The 19,968-nt window shown below is 44.5% G+C and overlaps 1 protein-coding gene and 1 pseudogene across 2 annotated transcripts; both read right to left on the reverse strand.

Annotated features, from left to right (window-relative positions):
• Positions 1 to 1,000: 1,000 nt before the first annotated feature.
• Positions 1,001 to 5,861, reverse strand: LOC308058142 (epoxide hydrolase 1-like). The gene is given in 5 exon segments (XM_080412130.1): positions 1,001 to 1,221; positions 1,223 to 1,256; positions 2,222 to 2,347; positions 2,675 to 2,783; positions 5,519 to 5,861. Coding segments are annotated over 5 exon segments (594 nt in total). The 5' UTR covers positions 5,676 to 5,861; the 3' UTR covers positions 1,001 to 1,053.
• Positions 5,862 to 6,895: 1,034 nt separating this feature from the next.
• On the reverse strand, positions 6,896 to 10,633 carry LOC308058131 (epoxide hydrolase 1-like; annotated as a pseudogene). Its single transcript has 5 exons — positions 10,500 to 10,633; positions 9,387 to 9,600; positions 8,442 to 8,622; positions 7,429 to 7,659; positions 6,896 to 7,043 (listed from the first exon to the last, which is right to left on the reverse strand). The product of its transcript is annotated as an epoxide hydrolase 1-like (transcript).
• Positions 10,634 to 19,968: the final 9,335 nt, after the last annotated feature.

Raw genomic sequence — 19,968 nt, forward strand, 5'->3', positions numbered from 1 at the left:
AGAAGGTATTACTTGGGAGCAGAACTTGAGCCCTTTCTTCTGGCCTGGTGTCTAGTGCAGAATGGGAGAAGGAGGGAGGGTGAGAAACACTTGAGAGCTTTGAACAGTGTGTCAAAACTAGGTGTCAGCTGGACTTAACCTTCAGTCAGCTACTTAGAAGTGTCTGTAATGTAGTGAGCTTAACAGCTCCAAACAGCCCTATCCCATTTGAAGAGAAACTCGAGCCTACTGGTAGCAAGGTTGCTTGCAGCTTCTTGCTAGCAAAAATTGCACGATGGTGTGATAAGAATCGTTTGAAATGAGGGTAAAGGTTGAAGTAACCTGCTACGCTTGGTGCATATTTTAACTTTACCATTTGGAATGGAATGATAAAGAACGAAGAGGAAATTAAGTTGGTATTTTTGAGCTTGGAGCACACTAGGAACGCTGTCTCTGCCTTGTTATCCATTAAACATCTGTTTACATAGTGTAGTAGCTGCTAAAGCTAGCCGTAGGGGGAAAACCTGTTAGAATGAAGAAAGCTGCCTTGTGTGCAGCTGCCCACTTGAATATGTAATTCCTGGTCTCTTGAATGAAACATAACTTGAACGTAGGAGTGTTTGTGCTCAGGAGATCAAAACCCTTTACACTTCCACCAAAGCTGCTTGTGATGCATATTTCAGACGCTAGCACTCGAGTGTTTAAAGAAGCTTTTAAACAGAAGCCTTCGTTCTAAGGATCAAGGGGCTGGTTTCTTTCTACTCTCTTCCCCAGATGAGTGCAGTGTTACTGCAGTAAACCGTTCATGTATTCTGTTACACTTGAACTATGAGTGCAGCAATGATACGGTGCCGGGAGTGAAAGAAGACAAGTTGCTTATTTTGGGGTTTTTTCTTTTATTCTTTAGAAAAGCTTTAGAGCTTCATTAACAATTTTAGTACTGTAATGATTATCAAAATGAAATGTTGTTTTCTCTATGTGATTACATTGGATTTATTTGATCCCTCAAAGTGAAGGTTCTGCTGGTGGCAGAACAACTTGCTTCTGTTCTATATATGTATCTAAAGTGCATGTTCACAGCTGTTCCACCTTTCTGACAAAGTGCATGATGTCTTGTGCCAGAAGCTTTGGTTCCTCAAAGGCAGCAAAATGCCCTCCACGTGGCATGTAAGAGTAAGTGATGATGTTCTTGAAGACCTCCTTTGCCCAGACCCGTGGTGTATGTACTAGCTCCTGAGGAAAAAGCTGCAGTCCCTGTGGGAACATACACTGCAAACCTAGAGGACATTAACTAAGTGCCTTTTTGAAAAAAGTCCTGGGGAAATTCTATAAAAACCTCCTGACTCTAGTAATTGCCACAGTCAGCTGGCAGAGCTTCACTGCAGCGACACATTTTGTGGTTTGTACTCTGCTGAAAAGCTTTGCTTGTATTTGAGTCTCCTTGAGTATGAGAATATTATACCCAAAAACGTAAAGTAGAGCCAACTTCGCACACGGTTCAATCTTGAAACGTTTCCTATTTTTAAACTTACCTTGTTTTACAGTTTTGCGATAAATGGCAAGACGCATCACCTCTTTGTGACAGTCAGAAATGAGCCTGCTCAAGTTTACTTTAGAATTTATAGTACCAGCGTAACGAATGAGTTGAGGAAAGGTAAGCTGGCTCGGTCTACAAAGGAAAAGACTCTTCTATTTGTTTGTGTGATCAATCACATGGAATTCCGTTCTGCAGCATTTTCTGGTCAGCCTCTCTTATAGTCATCTTAAAGTCAGTGGCTGTTAGAAGGTGCTTGGTTTGTTAGAAGGTACTGCTCTCCAGATTGCTTCCCCAAGTTTGTGCTTAACACTTGCAGTCGTTAGTTTTATCCACCACTAAGCCGTATGCTTCCTAATTCAGTTTAAACGTCTCTCTTGGAAATGCTCCTGATTTTCTGTTTTGTTTTAACTGAACTGAGCCAGAGATCACATTTGTTTGGTGACTAAGTATATAGACCTGTAGTTTGAACACAAGACTGAATATAGTTTGATATGTCCGCTGCATTGTCTTGGCTACAAGCTACTTTGTGTGAATTACAGGTTCAAAAGAAAAATGACTCAACTATTTTTATCAAAAGAAAATAAGAACTTAGATTATTTTTTTTAACAACTTAAGTTTGCTGTTTTAAAGTAATCTAAATGTTTATACAGGCAAACGTGGTTCAATCTCATTTGCAAATCTTTCTTACACCTACCACTTCATTACCTGGCATCACCTGTTAGACCAGGGTCCTTGGAGATGTTCTCCTTGTAGAATCGCATTGAGGACACAATGGAGGATGTCACGCAATAAATCATCACATTGGCCAAAAGCTCATCAAGAGTGTATTTGCTATTGATAGAAAAAGATGAAGACGTTTCATTGGAAGCTGTTTCTCAATACGCTATATTGGGCTCATGCCCTGAAGAACAGTTGTTCTTGTTCTCCACTTGTTTTCAAGCAGCAAATTAATTGGCACCCATGTGCCCAGAGCAAAACTGCCCGGTGCTGAAGCAGTAGTTTGCAGGCGGTCTGCTGTAAGTTTACACTACTACTTGTCATGTGTAACCTTTCATGCTCAAAATTCAGCTTTGGCCAGTCTTTTACCTATCTCCTCATTAGTTACCATTGCTCATTCTTTTAATGAGTCCTCTCATGGAAGAGCACCTGTTTTCTTACCTTTCCAAGCCTCCATCATCTTTATGCAGAAATGATTTATCTCTCCAGGTAGAGAATTTTTCCAATATATATGCAGCAAGCCCCCCAGGGGAGTCATTCAGTCCACAACCTAATTCAAGAGAAGAAGAGAACCATTGCAGTTGCCTGGCATTGCAAATACTTCAGTGGGAGTTAAACTGGACTTACATCAATTCTTCAGAGTTTTCTATGAGAATTCAGTAAAGAGTGCGTTTTACTAGCCCTGGTAGTACTTTATTCTTGAAAAGTTCACCCCAATGGAATTTTGGCTATAACTGACAGCACTATAAAGTTGAGCAATTCCTATACAAAAGAAAATAGGAGTTAAGAAAATCCTCTGGGCTTCTTGGTAATGTGTGGCAGAAAGAGCAAATTCAGATGTAAAGGGATTACACTCTGAAAAGAAATTTCAGATAAACTGTTTGGGAGCACTGTCCTGCTTAGGATGGCTAACTGGGACCCTGAGTGCTGTTCACTTTCTATGTAATTTAAACAACAGTGGAGTGGTGTGTATCTGCTATCTGCTCCTGCCTTTGGGGAATGCTAACAAACATTATAAACACAGCATATTATATCTGTGTTTTAACCTGTAAAACGGGTGGGGATTACTTCAGCAGTGGTAGAGCTTGCCTTGGGAAAATTCCTGTACCACACTCTAGGCTGTAGTTTTACAGTATCCATAGAATTGCCTACTCTCAAGTGTATTTTAGTGTGACTTTAGCACTGAATGACTGCGTAGAAGATGATGCACAATGTGATTTCAATTTAATAGTGGACATAGTTAATGCAAAGTAAGTTTGTGCATTGGCACAACAGTTTCCCTGTGCTGTCAGGCCTAAAGTGATTTGCTACACATCAAAGTCATGTAAATGCTTTGACCAGCAAAGGTAGGGCAGGCTAAAATGTGCCAGCTAACATATGACCAGTCTGGAGGTGAGCATTTTCTGAGCTGAAAGCTGTCTCCGAATCACTGTATTCAACTTTCATGGACTGGATGCTCAGAAATACCAGTCTTGTTTGCAGCTTACTAATGATTCAACCTGTACACATCTTAGGTACCACAGCTTCTGGTGAGTGAAAATACTGTAGCTTTGCTTTAAACCTGCCTAATGAGAACTAAACTGATAATATAGATATTTTTTGAGACTAAGCAGGGAATATGTATTTTTTCCCCCTATTTATTTTCTGCCTTTCACAGTGTGCTACAAAATCCCTGCTCTTCTTTTTTTCCAGGTTAAAGAGTCCTAGACTACGTACAGTGCTTGTAGGGAAGCTGCTTGGTCACTTTAGGGTTCTTTTTCTCCCCTTCTTGTATTCTTTTGATTATAAAATATATTAATGAAACAGGGGTGGAACAGATTCTAAATATCATGGATTTAGTGTTTTGTCTTACTCTCTTTTTGCTTTCTTTAAGAGTTTGTAAGATTCTCTTAAAGTCTGAGCTGGCTGACGTTTCAAAGCACTGTCCTTGACTCTTGGATTCTCTCACATAGCAGCAACCAAACTAGAGCCCATTGTGATTTTCTTCCTCTGCTTAAATTGCTTTGGTCTTTGTTGACATCAGTTTTTATTGGCCAGTTTAATCAACCAGTCACTTAACTGCAGAGAGTTACCAAACCATTTATCTTTAGATTAAACCAAACCCTGGATAGGTGTCAGATTTTCACTTAACCATTAACTTTTATCTGTAGAGAAATTAAGATCATATTGAAAGGTACGGGTGCCAGCACAGATTTTTGTGATACTCTCTCTCCCCTGGAACTTGCTTACTTATTTATATTCATGAATTCTCATGTTAACTAGTTATTAACCCATGAACTTAATCTTTTTCTTAAGGCAGTTTAATGTCTTTAAGAACACTGGGGGAAGGAACCTCAACAAAAATTTTTTTGGAAATTAAATATGTTCCATTACTAGATCCACAGCTTCTTGATCCTGCCAGAGCTCTGATATTTGAAGCATGATTTCCCTGTGATATTATCACCTGTAAATGAATTCTCCTTTTAAAAACATTTCTGCTAGTTTTCTGATCAGACACTAGACATACTGGTCTTTGTTTTTCTGGGGGCTGTCTTCATTGTTTGGCTTTTGAAAAGAAAACCCCAAAAACCCCAACCTGGTATCTGGTTTGTCTCCTTTTATTTCTCTGATATTGCAATCAGTTCAAGCAACAGACTAGGCATTAGCTGACGTTTCACTTTGAGTTTCCTCTTTTCCAGTTAAATGCCAGGATGGGGTGCTATTCCTTCTATGGTCTCCGTACCTGATGCCAGTCTGAGACAACTCTGCTGTCTTTCCTGATGAGGGTTTATTTCAATAAAGGAATACCCCATAATCTTTGATAATATTATACAAATAAATCATGTAACTTTTCTGAGATGGCCATACCTTTCTTCAGACTCCTTATCTACTGGTCCCACTACATCATGCTTCTGGCTTCAGGTATTATGGCTGTGTCTACCTTTCTGCAAGTTTCACATTGCACTTGCTTATGGTATTTTTCTTGTTTTCATCCACATTTATTTCTAGAAGCTTCAATGTCAGGGTCCTGTGCTTTACTTTAAGAGGCTTTTTGCAAAGGGTTTCTTTGCCATAGAGAAGTGGTATGCCATTTAACAGACCTTGAAAAGTGATATTTGTAGTCTCCGTCTTTCTTTAAGCGGTTCCTTTTCACTTCCTTTTACACAGCTCTTGTCCCCATGTCTTGCATTCAGTCACCAGAATTCATTGCTTCTCAAACATGGTTGGCTTTTGTTCAACTATGTGTTTATACGCCTTAAGCAGTCAGTATACAAAGTTCATAGTGATATAGAGAAGGTTCATTACCTGCAGTGTCTGGTTTGGTGGCTTGGATGTGTAAGTATCCAGACTCTCGCAATAGTTCATGTATATTCTTCTGGATGAAAGGATACATACGTCGAACATCTTCCCTAGTAAAGCCTATGAGCCATGGTATATAAGCCCCAAGCATCACGGAAATCATCCTTCTCAAACCTTCTCTGCCAGCGAAGATAAGATTCACAGATCTGAAATCAAGTTAATGAATAGAAGGTTAAATCAAGCCATTTTCTGTTTCCAAATTTTCTAGAAAATAAGTCTGACGGGAGCTGTAATAGAAGCATTTCACTAAGCCAAATACATAAGCCCTTCACATTTATCGTGATTTCCAAAAAAAATTTGGGAGAGTTAAAAATGGTACAGCTGGTGCCATCTCCATCCAGGAAAGTCCTATACTTCGTGGTACTGATCAGCTGCTGAAAGGCTGAGCTCCTTCCTTTTCTCCCTGCCAATTTTAAATTTATCTCCTTCCTGATTTAGAATGATGATCCTTGAGGTCTCAAATCAAAATGCAGCAGAGCTTACTTCCATGCCTAGTGAAAGAGAAGCCAAACAGCACTCCATTTTTCTCTGTACAACTCTTCCCTAGATAAGGGAGGCCAACAGCATCCTGGCTTGTGTCAGAAATTGCGTGGCCAGCAGGACAAGGGCAGTGATGCTGTACCCAGCACTGGTGTGGCTGCACCTCGAATACTGTGTTCGGTTTTGGGCCTCTCACTACAAGAAAGATGTGTCCAAAGAAGAGCAACGGAGCTGGTGAAGGGTCTAGAGAACAAGTCCTATGAGAAACAGCTGAGGCAACTGGGCTTGTTTAGTCTGGAGGAAAGGGGGCTTGGGGGAGACCTTCTTGCTCTCTAAAACTACAGGAAAGGAGGTTGTAACAAGGTGGGTGTTGGTCACTTTTTCCCAGGTAACAAGTGAGAGGATGAGAGGAAATGGCCTCAAGTCGTGCCAGGGGAGGTTCAGATGGGATATTAGGAAAAATTTCTTCACTAAAAGGGTTGCCAAGCATTGGAACAGGCTGCCCAGGGAGGTGGTTGAGGTATTTAAAAGGTGTGTAGATGTGGCACTTAGGGACCTGGTTTAGCAGTGGACTTGGCAGTGTTAGGTTTATGGTTGGACTCAATGATCTTCAAGGTCTTTTCCAACCTAAATGCTTCTATGATTCTATGAAATTTAGAAAGCGTGAGAATGCAAATACCACTGTCAATGCAAAGCACGTGAATATGACTGAATGCACAGGGGTGGGGATACCCCTGGAGAAAACAAAGCAGAAGGCGATGAGAGGCAGGGCAAACAGAAGGCAGGACCCGGACCGTGGAGCCAGAAGGTAGGGTAAGAACTGGAGAAACCTTCTCCGCACTGATTCCCTTTGCTACTCACTGTGGCAGCATCTGGGCCATGTTTGTGGTAATAAGAGATCCCCAGTCTTCTCCCTGTAGGTAGTATTCTTTGGAGCCCAATCTATTCATCAGCTTATGAAATTTCCGAGCAGTTGCTTTGCTGTCAAAGCCTGTAGGTAAAGAGAAACAGAGGAAACCTGTTTGTCTTGGTGTATCATCCCCTGGCCAAAGATCATGGTCTGACAGAGGCACATGAGTATGCTGCTGTGTAAAGGCACAGTGTGCTATGCTGCTCTGCCTTGCTCCTTGGCAATACAGTGAACACAAGATGGAAATTCAGTGGAAAGTGGATAAAGTGGATAAAGTGGAAAGCAGACCTGGTTTCCAGCTACCATTACCTTCCAGATCTCCACAGCCAGCCCCAGAGCCTCAGCCACATGGGTGTTAGTGCAGAGCCAAGCATCTGCATTCACAAACTGCATTCCCTGGTGAGGGCCAGGGATGACTGAGGCTCCAAGAACCTGGCAATTCCAACAGCGCCTTTTCATCGCTCACCTTTCTGGTGTGGTGCCTCAGAGAAGCCATATCCTGGGATGGATGGGCAGATGACCTCAAACACCATGTCACCCTCATTCAGGCCATGCTCAGCTGGCTCTGTGAGTAGAGCGATGGTCTTGTAGAACTCGTAGAAGGAGCCAGGCCAGCCGTGGACCATCAGCAGAGGTTGAACAGCTCAACTGTGAGGGACATAGGAGGGCTTCACGTGGATAAAATGGATATCAATCCCTGCCACACATCCAGACAGATAAATTAAAGCCTTAGTTCCATCACAGTTTCTGTTCCAAACTCTGAAGAAGGAGGGTGGCAAAACTGTGATTAGCATTCACAGCAGAAGGTACACAATCAACCCATGGCAAGAAGATGCCTAGCTGAAAGGACATGCCTGGTATTTTACCTGTGTCTCATCTTTTACTTACAGACAGAGGTATTGATCCCAGTCCCAGTTACTGGGGTCACAGGAGACTGAGCATCCACCTCCTGAGAAATTGGTCTTACAGTATATAAGTACAGCTGCACTTCAATGAATAGCATAATGCAGCTAAGACACGTGCAAAAACATGACTAAATTACAAAATGTGTGGGTGATAAAAAGAGAAACATGGAAAAAGTAAGCGCAGGATATAAGTTTAACCTGCAGATCACTTATCTAAAGTCTGGCTAACCTCACCTGGCTAAACTGGGTGGTGGTGGTGGATATTCCAACCTCAGGGCCTGGGTAAATTTTACAGTTTTCAAAGGTGGCTTCAAGGCAATAGCAGAAGAAAACCTCATTGTTATTTAGTGCAGGTTCAGAGCCAGATGAAGCCCATCTTCAAGCAGATCTAATCTTATCACCACTGTGCAATGATCTTAATCTATAGAGGGTTACTAATAACATAGCCTCCACTACTGATCCTTCATTAAGCTGTTATGCACACTGTTGTCTTAATAGAGTAACCTCTTAAAGCCCCCCATTCTCTCTGTGCATTTCAGAGTGAGACCTGCTCAAGCCACAGAGACCCCCTCACCTTCAATGGTGGTTCGGAAATGGGGATATTTGTTCAGGATTTCCACTTGCTTGCGTCGGTCAAACGGGTTCCTCCAGTAGGCCACCACCTTCTGCAGGTAGCTGGAGGTGAAGCCGTAGCGGAAGGCAGCCCCTTCCAGCTGCGGTGTGTAGCGGGCCTGCTCCAGGCGGCGATGCAGGTCCTGCGGACAGGAGCTCTTGCAAGGCTGGCCAGATGCCTGCATGTGCCCTATGCTAAGGCAGGCATGAACAGGCTCTCCTGGCTCCACCGGCTTCTGTGTCTCTCTCTGGGACACCACAAGCCCTCCTGAAGCAGTGCCATACTCTGTATAACTTCCTGAATCATTTATATGGAGAATATATTTCTCTACAGGTTAGCAGTTCCCCTAGGGCACCCAGGAGTAGTGGGTTCTACGCTTGCCTTACTGCTAACTCGCTTTAGGGTTTTGGGCACTAGGAACTTGCCAGCACTGCCAGCTGAGAGAAGAATAAGCAGCTCAGCCTGTGCTACCGACTGCTAGTTGGCCAGATAATTAGTGACAGGCTTGTAGGGACAGAAGGAAGGACCCCATCCTTCTTCACCCTTCCAACCCTGTCCTCTGCGGAAGCCCCTCAGTCCTGACCTACTGGTGCCTTTGCTATCCCGGTGCCCTCCCACCCCATTCCACCACTGCAGACCTGCTGTCAAATTCTGCTGCTCAAAGCATGGCCTTTCTGCAGGAGCAGCCCCAGGTTGCATTGAGAGTCTGTGGTCTCAGAAAGCGTAAAGACATTGCAGTGAATCTGAGCTCAAATCCCATTCATAAAGGGCAGTGAGCCAGAGCATCATCTAACGGACCTGCGCTGGCTATTGCCCCCAAGGCATCACCTCAAAGCAGTAAGGTGGGTGATGAACTGGCTCCACCTCGCAGCTTTCTGCCCCTCCTTACCTCCCAGGCACGGGCACCTCAATTTCTTTGTCAGATGTTTCAGTCTTGAAGGGACAGATACTTTCATCTTCTTTCCCTTTTAGAGGTCTTTCATCTGAGCCCCACCGTCCATTGCCCATTTCAAAAGTCTTGATCTTGTGTCTAGACCTCAGCCAGTAAACCAGCATCCCTCCAACGCCCAGAGCGGCCACAGGGACCAGGACTGCATTCCTCTGAGAACATTTGAATGACCTGGGGAGGCATAAAATTGTTTGCGCCCAACAGAAGTGTCAAGGGTAAAGGGACTATGCTGAGGCTTGTAGTCACATTGGTTGGACGTGAGTAACAAACCCCATGCAGTCAGCAGGGGCTGGGTGTTTCTGTTATTTTTGAAGATCGCAGGCAGGATTTGTGGCAGGGTTACATCTACCAGTGTTTCTTAGGGACCTTAAGCCTTTGCTGATCAGGACTTGTTAATCACAAGGCTTCTCTGTCCCTCTCCTTATGAACCAGGTGTGCCCTGGGAGACAAGGATCAGTAGGATCTGGATCTATCTGTTTTAAGGCAGGTACTGAAGTGAATGGGATAGTAGCACCTGGACAGCTTCAGGAATAAAAACTGCACAGAGTGGGCTGAGGAGCAGAGACAAGAGTTTTCAGCTGCTGGAGACAGCTGGATGTGCTAGACATGCCCCTTGACTGTGCTACATACATAGCTCCCCTACAGATTCAGTCATCTTTTAGGGCAACGCTAGCCCTCCACCATAGCTGTCCATAGGTAAAGGTCTCAACTTGTCTGTCTGGTGCCTCTTTTTCTTACCTAGACAGCAAAGTTTCAGACTTTCTTGAGGTGTGGGAGCTAAGGCGCCAGAGCTGGATTTAACAGACAGACAGCAATGTTTTAAAACCGTTCAAACCCTTCAGCAATCAGTCCTAAATGTAGTGTCCCTTCCCATCCCCCTGACCTGTGCCTCAAGCTCTCCAGCTTCCCTTGGGGATTAGCAGAGCTGTCTGGGGCTATTGCAGGGGGCTCAAAGAAGACTGTGAATGAAGATTTTTTGTCATACAGGGTATGGAAGGGACTATGCTGTGCCCCAGCCCAGGTGCTAATAAAAAGTGAACTCCTCAGCACAGAGCAGCTATTTCACTTACCTGATCCAGGACAAGGTGCCATCCCTAGAAAATGGGGGTGGGGGTGGGGTGGGAAAGATTCTTGGTCTGATAGTGTTGTCTGAATGGTACCATCCCTTGGGGATGGTGTAAGGAACATCCCCTGCCAGCACCATTTACCGCGCAGCCATGGGATCACAAGCTGTTCAGCTGGCTGGCAACAGAGACAGTGTTTCTGGGCTGTGTTTTAGCTAGATAGTTTGTCACCATAATATTCCCGCCTTCAGCACAATTTAGATAAAAGGCACTGAACAACTGGGTAGGTGTCCTTGCGGTGTTTCATCCTACAGAGGGCTGTGTTACTTCAGCCAAGTAAATAGTTTATTTTGGCAGCTGTGTAGCGATAGGTGCCCAGCCTTGGCAGGGGACTTCCAAGCTCAAGGGTTACTCTGCTGCCAGCCACGTGGTACTCATCCTGCCCAGGGCTGGCATGAGGAGCAGCTTGTGGGACCCTTCCCTGTTCAGGTTCAGTGAGCTGCTGTACCTTTGCTACTTCCAGCTACTCCTGACTGGATACCAAGCTTTTAGGTCTCATCTGCCCGCAAGAAAAAGGAAACATCCTCGTTGGTTCTCTTTTAGCCTGGTAGATTCTCTTGCAAGAAAAGCAGAATCTAAAATCTACCAAAAAGTTAGAAGCAACAGAGAAAGTCTTGTTACTCTGCAGCTAGATGAGGGAGCTGTTTGGTGTCATAATTACGATGCCTTGAGACAAAAAAAAATTAAAAAGGACAGGAAACTCCATGAAAAACCAAATCCACTGGGTGTTTCCTGTTGCCTGGTACCCTTTCCCACTGCTACCTGTGATGCAGAACACAGTGCCTGTACTGGACACCCCAGCAGTAGTGAAGGCAATTGGGTAATTGATCTCTGAGACAGTCTATGTGATTTTTAAGGAAGTATCTCCTGAAACCACTCCCAGACAAAGAAGACCAAGAGCTCCTAAGAGCAAACAGTGTCAGCCTCCACCTCCCTGGAGGCTGAGTAGCTTATGCAACAAGTAATAACAACCCCCTGCACTTACATCCTGGAGTTTAGTGAGTCAGAGGCACGAAACCAGTTATCACGGCAACAGCACAAACTCGGCACTGCTAACAAAGCAAGCATGTCCCAGAAACAGCTCTCTGAGTGGCACAGAACAAGGCTCAGTCTTATAAAACCTCCTCCCTACCCATGCTCAGGAAAGCTCAGCTGCATGCTCCCACCCACCGATGGCCTGGTGGACCCCACCGGGCCTTTCTCCTGCCCCAACCCTGGGGACCCCTGTTTAGAGTCCCTCCTCCCTGTGCCAAAGAGATCTCACCAGGCGTTTGGAAGCATCTCCTGCCACATGTCCGCTCCTCCTCGCCTAGCCACAGCTCCCAGCGAAACAACCCAGGTGTCTCCTCTGCTGGCTTTCTCTTCCGCAGCGACACTCTCCTGGTGACAATGCAAGCTACATCAACCGTCAGTGCCACCTATTGCCTAAACGTGCGCTTGCAAATTAAGTTCAGCAAGAGACAAATGCCAGGTCCTGCACGGGGAGGGAACAGCTCCGTGCATCAGCACAGGCTGGACGCCAGATGCATAGAAAGCAGCTCTGCAGAGCCTGGCCTGAGGTCCTCAGCTGAGCCTGAGTCAACAAGGTGCAGCAAAGGCCGGTGCGTACAGGGCTAGATAGCAAGCGTGTTAGCCAGCAGGCTGAGCGAGGTGATCCTTCGCTCTCTTCAGCACTTGTGGGGCCACATCTGGAGTGCCATGTCCAGTGCTGGCCTTGCTGGCAGAGGAAGGGCTGGAGTGAGGCTGCCCACCCTCGGTGGTCAGGGCCACCAGGCTGCTGGGGGGCTGGAGCCATGTGGTGTACCAGGAGAGACAGAGAGACCTGGGCTTGTTCAGCCTGGAGGAGAGAAGGCAAAGGGTGGGGTCTTACTGCTGTCTGCATCTACCTAGTGGAGAGTGTAGGAAAAATGGACCAAGAACAAAAGGCAATGGACGCAAATTGCAAGAAGGGAAATTCTGGTTAGATGTGAGGAAAAATTAGTTCACCATGGAGGTATTCAGACACTGGGACAGGGGCCCAGAGAGGATGTGGGATCTCCATCCTTAGAGGCAATCAAAATTTGACAGGAACAAGGCACTGAGCAACCTGATCTACCTGAACCTGCTCTGAGCAGAAGCTGCGATGAGCTGACCTCCATGTGTCCCTTCTGACCTGTGCATCGTGTGGCTCTATTCCATGTGCACCTGTGATCTGCAGCAGCCCAAACAAAAAAGGAAAAGTTGCTTTTCATTTTCCACAGAAATCAATGCTTTGTTTTAGCTCATTTTTAGACTTCATTTCCTTCATGGTTAGTAAAATCTTACTAGGTAAAGGCTTCTCTTTCCTAAATTGTGTCCTTGCTGTGCTTCAGTCCAGGAATAACTACATCTTACTGTGAGAGAAAATGATTCCTATCTCCATGCAACGCTCTAAGCGAAGTACCATCACCAGTGAGCTCTGTGATGGTTAGGTCTCATACCGTGACTTCATATGCAGCCACTGTGCCATCAAAAAAGAGTCATCAGGAAGAAAAGCTTGTAAATCCTTCATTTGGTCAAAGTTCAGTTTATTGCTACACCACAGCTATTTCTGGTTACATCCGTCTGGGATTACTTAGCTTTAAGGTTCTATTTCCCAAACAAAACCAGCTCTTTTGAGGCCTCTTGGAAGATGATATCCCTGATTGCAGAGGGACTATAGTCAGCAGACAAGAGAATTATTAGCAACAAGGGGAAAGAACTACAACCCATGTGGAAGGTAGCTGAGGACCCTGTAAAGAGCCAGGTTGAGGTACTGCAGGCTGTGATGTCGTCAGTAGACAAAAGAGACCTCGAGGAAATTCTGTTTCTTACTTAGCACTGGGAAAAAGCATAAAGGCTGGTGGAGGAAGGACTGGCTTAAACAGCTGTGAGTGAATTTATCTATACCAGGAATGTGGGAGAAGAGCCAGCAGAGCTAGTTACAGCTACAAAGAAAAGACAGAAGTTGCTGCTTTCTGTATAAAAAGCTTGGGAAAGTCAGAATGGCTTTTACTTAAGATACAAGGTGACACACCAAGGCCACTAATACCCTGGGGCTAAAAGGCAACACCTCACCACCACCTTCACCCCCGATAAATCTGGAACAGCTGGGATGCCAGGATCCCATCTACTGAAATGCAGGGGATGTGCAGGAGTTTTGTGTGAGTGCTGGTGAGCAGAGATCAAAGGGTTCCCAGAGGAAATTCCGTCCTGGGATGCAGCAGCAGTGGAAAGCAAGGGGTTTTTCCCCTCCTCTCTTACAACCTCTCGAGGCCAAAATGCACAAATTCAGGCAGAAACTGCTTGCTGGAGACAGCAAGGCTGCCTCCCACGAGATTTTGATGCATGTCTCATAAATGGAAAGGGGAATCCCACAGGAAAGGACCTGCAAAAATGTCTCAGAGCATCTCCCTGCATTGGGGCAGGATCCTTTATTCTTAATGACAGACGTCTTAGCAAACCCATTTTTAAAAAGCCCCTTCGGAGCACTATTAGAAAAAATTCTGCCTCTGTCCCAGTGCTGTGCTTTTGCTGGTTCAGCTGCTACTCTGGCATGGGAAAAAAAAAAACAAACCAACCCAAAAGGAGAGAGAATAAAATTTGATACACTGAATCTCACTATTGCACCTCTGTCTAAACTTCCAAATGTCTAAACTTCCCACAGTCCCTGTGCGACAGGCATCATTTTATAAAGGGATTTCATATGTTCCCATTGCACAAATCACATACTAACAGAAAGCTTGTTTCCTATGCTTTTCTCTTGCTCTTGTCACTGATCTGCAGGATCACCCCTGCAGCAATGATAGAAAATACAGACATGGAAATGTTACCGTAATGTATTTTTTCAGCTGGTTTAACAGCTGGATACAAGCAGGAGGAGCCAAACACAACACAACCTGCCAGCTCTCCCAGACCCGTTCGCTACTGCTGGTACAGTGTGACCTGCTGCTGGAGAAAGCACCCAAAGGCCAAGCAGTAGTTCTGCAAACACTGGGTGCCCTCTTGTGGGAAAGAGGAGCTCGCAGCACCAGTAATAACACTTTTTTTTGTGTGTATTTGGGCTTTTTTCTATTTTGGACTTTATGTGTTTCTCGTTGCCAGTTTCACGTAATCACAATCCAAGCCTCATCAATGCCATTAATACTGAAACCTGAAACACAGGGAGGAAAGCTGGTGACTTCTCATTATGAAATGGGCTATTGAACAGGGGTAAGAATGGAGCACAAAACCTTTGAACGCAGCTCTTTTATAGCTTGAGATGCTGTGGCAACTTGGAAATGATTATTCTGACCTTTGGAGCCGTTGCAAGGCTCTTGCTGGGATTTATGGCCCCAACTGTAATGCACTGCCCTTCACAGAATCATAGATTCATGGAATTGTTGAGGTTGGAAAAGACCTTTTAAGATCATCAAGCCATCATCTTACAGCATGAAGGCATTGCTGTGTAATTTTCCTTTTGCATGCACAAGATCAGGTTCACTGTCTTAAGCATTACTAGAAAGCAAATGGTGCTCATTAACAGGGGATCTTTGTGAATATGGTCTCCTGACTTATACCAGGGACCAGCTCTCTTCTTTTTTTTCTGGTTGGTGGCCACTACCAGTGAGCTGCTGGCCAGTGATGTTGCAGGGCAGGACAACTGGAAGCTTCAGATCTCTCCTGTGCTCTTCCAGGTTCCCGAATTTGAACGTTATGTTCTTCCTTTGCTTTTAAGGAAGGTCCTAAGGCTAACAAGGATTTCATGTGTTATGCCGGATCTTTGCTCCTACAGGCCAAAGACACTGAATGCTGTATTTCCCTGCATGACTCCTGAAGGAAAATGGTCCCCATGGTCCAACAGGTCCAAGCTGGGACTGTCCATGCACATGCAACTCTTTCCAACTGGTATTGTATGAAAAAAGCCATGCCCAGAGATGGGATTAGATGGGGAAAACTGGAGATCTTACCACGTGTGGCTGTGTCCTTGGGGTTAAGGGAAAGCCCCCAGCACATCGCCCTACTTGCAATGGACAAGCAAAGTTTTCACCTTTCCAGTGAGGTCTCAGGACATTCAGCTGGTTGGTGGGAGATTTGTTTGGTACCAAAGTCGACTCTGGCACTGAATGGCAGGCTCTGTGCTCAGCCTCAGTGATCACGTCCCTGGAGGAAACACTGAGCTCCTAAGCACCTCCAAGCTGTTAGTTCCTCAATCTTACTAAAAAGAGCCAGCTCAAACATCTGAGAGCAGACGGCAGCAACACCTTGCTCCTGCCCTCACCGGTAGCCAGTCCATGAGGCCTCTGTGCTGCTCCATGGTATATTACATAAAAGTCGGATTGCAGGAGCAATGAACAGCTTGGGAGAGCCCAGGACAATCTCTCCAACCTCTTCCTCCCCCTCCACAAATGCTCCTTTCTTGCGCAGAAAGCCCATTCTCATTGCTGAATATACCTTCCCCCTAACATCTCTTTAGTCCTCTGCTCTGCACTGTATGCTGAAGAGAAGTTACTGTTTTCCCAGCTGGAAATGGCCCCTTCTCTGTCTCCCTTATTGTCGGAAGACCTCACAAATGTTTCACTGCTACCTCCGGCAAGGACTGGCCCCTTCTGTTGCTAATTAGGGAGCTAAGAGGTTCCTCCAGGCACTTCCCAGTGAAACTGAGCCCATTAAATGAATGGCAGGCAACATCTCTGGGGGTGGGGAGCAAAATTACACAACCACTGCTTGGAAATAGGCAGTTTGTTACGCGTGCTGGTTTTAGAGACTCAGCAACATTAAAAACAAAAGCAACTTTCAAATCCAAACCAGTGTATTTAGGTCACTGATACCCCAGGGATAATCTTGGGGATATTGGTGATGGGAGGCAGGCAGCAGGCTCTGGAAGCTTGTGCTCAGAGCCTGGATGCACAACATGTGATAGCTCCTGCATGTGTGCCAGGCCATGGACTGAAAGGCGGGTGTACAAGACCTTTCTGTGCTCTAGGATATGAGTACTGCTGTGCTGCGTGCTAGGAGTGTTAATCCTGGAACGTAATGTGAAGGATAGCCCTTTTGGGCTTGGACACACTGTGAAGTTTTGGTAGGTGAGTGTGGTGGAGGCTTGCAGGCTTGGCTTAGCTAACCCAGGTGCCCAGCAGACGTGAGGAATTTCTTATACAGAAGGGAACTGCATACAATCAGTACAGATATAACTTTCAATTCTGCTCAGTTATCCCATTTTTGTTGTTTTACAATCTTAGGATTGCATTGCGTATCTCCTGCAACCATTGCTCCAAGCCATGTAAAATTATCATCTTGCAAAGAAAGCAAGAATCATTTTTTTTAAAAAAGGATGCAGCTGACCAAAGGTACTTGAGAGAGGGACTAGTCTTAAGATTTGTAGGACAATATAGATATAAATGTCTTATGGAAAAGAATATGCTGGGTGATTTGTCATTAATGTAGTGAAGAAGCATTGGTGGCAGAAACAAAGGCCTTATCTTCAACAAAGGGCTGCATATAAATTAGTATGTGTAGAGGGTCTATACTCAATGATGTATTTAGTTTAACAAAAAATCTCTAAAAAAGCAGTTAACAGCAAGTATTTGGCTGAGGCAGAAAGAAATGCTAGAGAACGATCTCCATCCTTCTCAATAACAATGATTGCTGCTGAGGATCCTGTAACAGCAGCTATTACGACAGGCCAGATCCCAAGCTGCTTTTCTCCATCCTTACCCTGGAAAACTCCTGTTCTTGCTTTCGGTGGGCATGAGTGCTCAGTGGCTGTGAGGGGTAGCTGTGTTGCAGAGTGGGGCGGGTTGTCTCTGTCCCACCGCTCTGCTGGAGCTCTGCACAGCCACCTTCCTGAAACTAGCTCTTACAACGAAGGGCTTCGGAGGGAAAAGGAGAAGCCCAAATCTAAGCATGGGTTTTGCAGTGCCATCAGCTGAGCATTAGGCGCTCACGGAGCTCCCACAGTCGGTATGGCAGGCAGCTGAAGGGCTGCTGGAGTGTGTGAGCTCCCCTTTGCAGGCCTGAAGAAACATGCAAGAAGAGATCTGTTTTTGAGACGTTGGTCTCATGATGTATTCAGTTCACTGGAAATTTTGGAGAGTTTTCTGCAATGATCCTGTGCGTTATTACCTCCCTTTTGGGGAACTGTGTTAGCTGTTTGGAAGTATTTGTGGCCTTCTTCCCAAATTATTTATTTCTCTATGGTTTTTCCTACTGTCCATTATTAGTTGTTATGCCTACATTGTATAACAACAACAACAGTAATATGAGGAGACTCATCAGGTCCAGAGGCATTAAGAGAATGAAGACTGAATCAGCTGAACTTCTGACATAAGGATATGATTTTCATTTTTCATTAAAAACATCTAGTCTGGAAAACGAGGGACGTTTGAGTATAATGTAATAACAGCACTGCAGATATCTCACCTAAAGAAAGCAGCACTATGGACCTTGAGCATTATATCAGGACCCACAAATACAATTGGGAAAATAATTAGGTATTGTATTTTAAGATATTGGTCTGAATATGGTAAACAAGATTCTATCAACGAATCTGTAAGTGTAATTTTTTTTTCTCCTCCAGCTTTTCAGCATTCTTGGAAAGACTTCTCTAAGCAAAATCCCAGATATGTAACTGACTGGCCCTTCCCAAAGGTACAAGGATAAAGCCCTTTGCAAGTGGCTGTTAAGAAAACTGGGCAGCAACAGCTGCAGGATTAATCCTTGCCTAAGATTAATAAGCAGTTCCACAAGCAGTGTAACTAATGAAGCCTTGTTTCCTACATGTATTTGCAAAATACAGCTACTATTTGCAAATACAAAGAATTTGTATTTTGCAAGTACAAACACAAAAACTTTCTAACAATTGAATTGTTCTAAGATTTTGTTTCCTTTAGGTATGTTTATAAAATCACTCCTGCACTTCCAAAGAAATCACTTTTCATGAAATGTGTAGAAACACCTTTCAGAACTAATTTTGAAATGTCTGCTTGCCGAAGTTGGTGAAATCAGCAAACAGATCAAAAAGTTACCGAGAGGACACATCTATAGACATACCCAGTGATTGCACCAGCACTGGTTCTGCAGGAAGCAAGGAACAAAAATGAAGTTGTGAAAGAAAACATAGGAGAAAGCACCTATTTTTTAGCAGTGTTGCAGTGAGAGGAGTTGCAAGGCTCACAGAAGGAACATCCCCCATGATCAGTGCTGAGACATATGGTAGCCCAGAATGATCGAGTCCAGCTCATTTGGTTTTAATGGTGAAATCTTCAGCGCCATTGACGAGACCACCGCTTGCTTTTGCACCACATCCAGAGGATGAAGTGTTTAGTGAGGCAGCCAAATCTATGTAAGATAGAGAACGACTGGGAAAAACTTCAAAAGCCCCTAGTAAAGGCTGCTGCTCTGAAATCTAATTCATGTTTTGGCATTTGCCTTCAGTGGGAGCAGGAATGAACCAAAAGTTGGGTAAGTGGCACAAAGTGATTGCAGATGGAGCTCTCTGTGTGCCAATATAAGTTAAGGGAAGCTGGAAAAAATATTTCACTGACCTAATATTTAAATGAAATATTCTGAGTTAGAGCTGATTTCAGGGAAAAACTCCAGGCACCTCTGTGGACAGCACAGTGCTGAGAGAGAAAACTCAGTGCAGAGCAAAGCAAAGCCAAAATAAGATGTCGTGTATTAAATAGGCCAGGAATGTATATATCACCGTAACAATTCCAAAATAAATCAGCTATGCATCCCCACTTTGAAATCAGTGTTAAGTAGGGTCACTTCCATAACAAAAGGGCAGAGAGGAATAGAAAAGGCAGAAAAAAACCTGGCACCATAATCACTGGGACAGTGGAGGCTGTAACAGGAGAAAGGAATGAGTGAGCAGGACAGTTTAGCTTTATGAAGAGTTGAGTCAGGGGAGAGACTAACATAATGAATATCTAATTTGACCTTTAATAAAGTCTCTTGTCACCTGCTGAACACCCTTCATGACTTGACATGGATTATAATCTGGGAGTTACACAACACCTGATGTAATAAAGAAAGGAAATGTAATTTTATGATGCATAGAATTCTGAGATAAAAAGAATTGCTGAAAAATGTCACCAAGGCAAGTAGCTGTAATCATAAAATTAGTATTAATAAAGTTGGTGATGGTGAAAATCCGTCAGTTCTTGTGCCTCTTGTTTTAGGATTTCCATTCAGGTTTGTGTGGCTCACTGAAGCTGAGATTATTCCTGCTGCTCTTTAAGCACAGCAGCATCCACATGGTGAAATACACTTTAAACACGGAGAGTTAGAGCTCAGGATGGAGAGCCAGAAAAAGCCAGTGTAATCCTGGTTTCTGGCACAAAGGCATCACTTAAAAGAGTGCAGAGTTATCCATTCCACAGCTCTCATGCGGTTGCAAATCTCTGTCCTGAAGACACTGGATGGTTTCTTTAAA

The sequence above is a fragment of the Falco punctatus genome (assembly GCF_963210335.1).
Source record: "Falco punctatus genome assembly, contig: scaffold_25, whole genome shotgun sequence".
NCBI lineage: Eukaryota > Metazoa > Chordata > Aves > Falconiformes > Falconidae > Falco > Falco punctatus.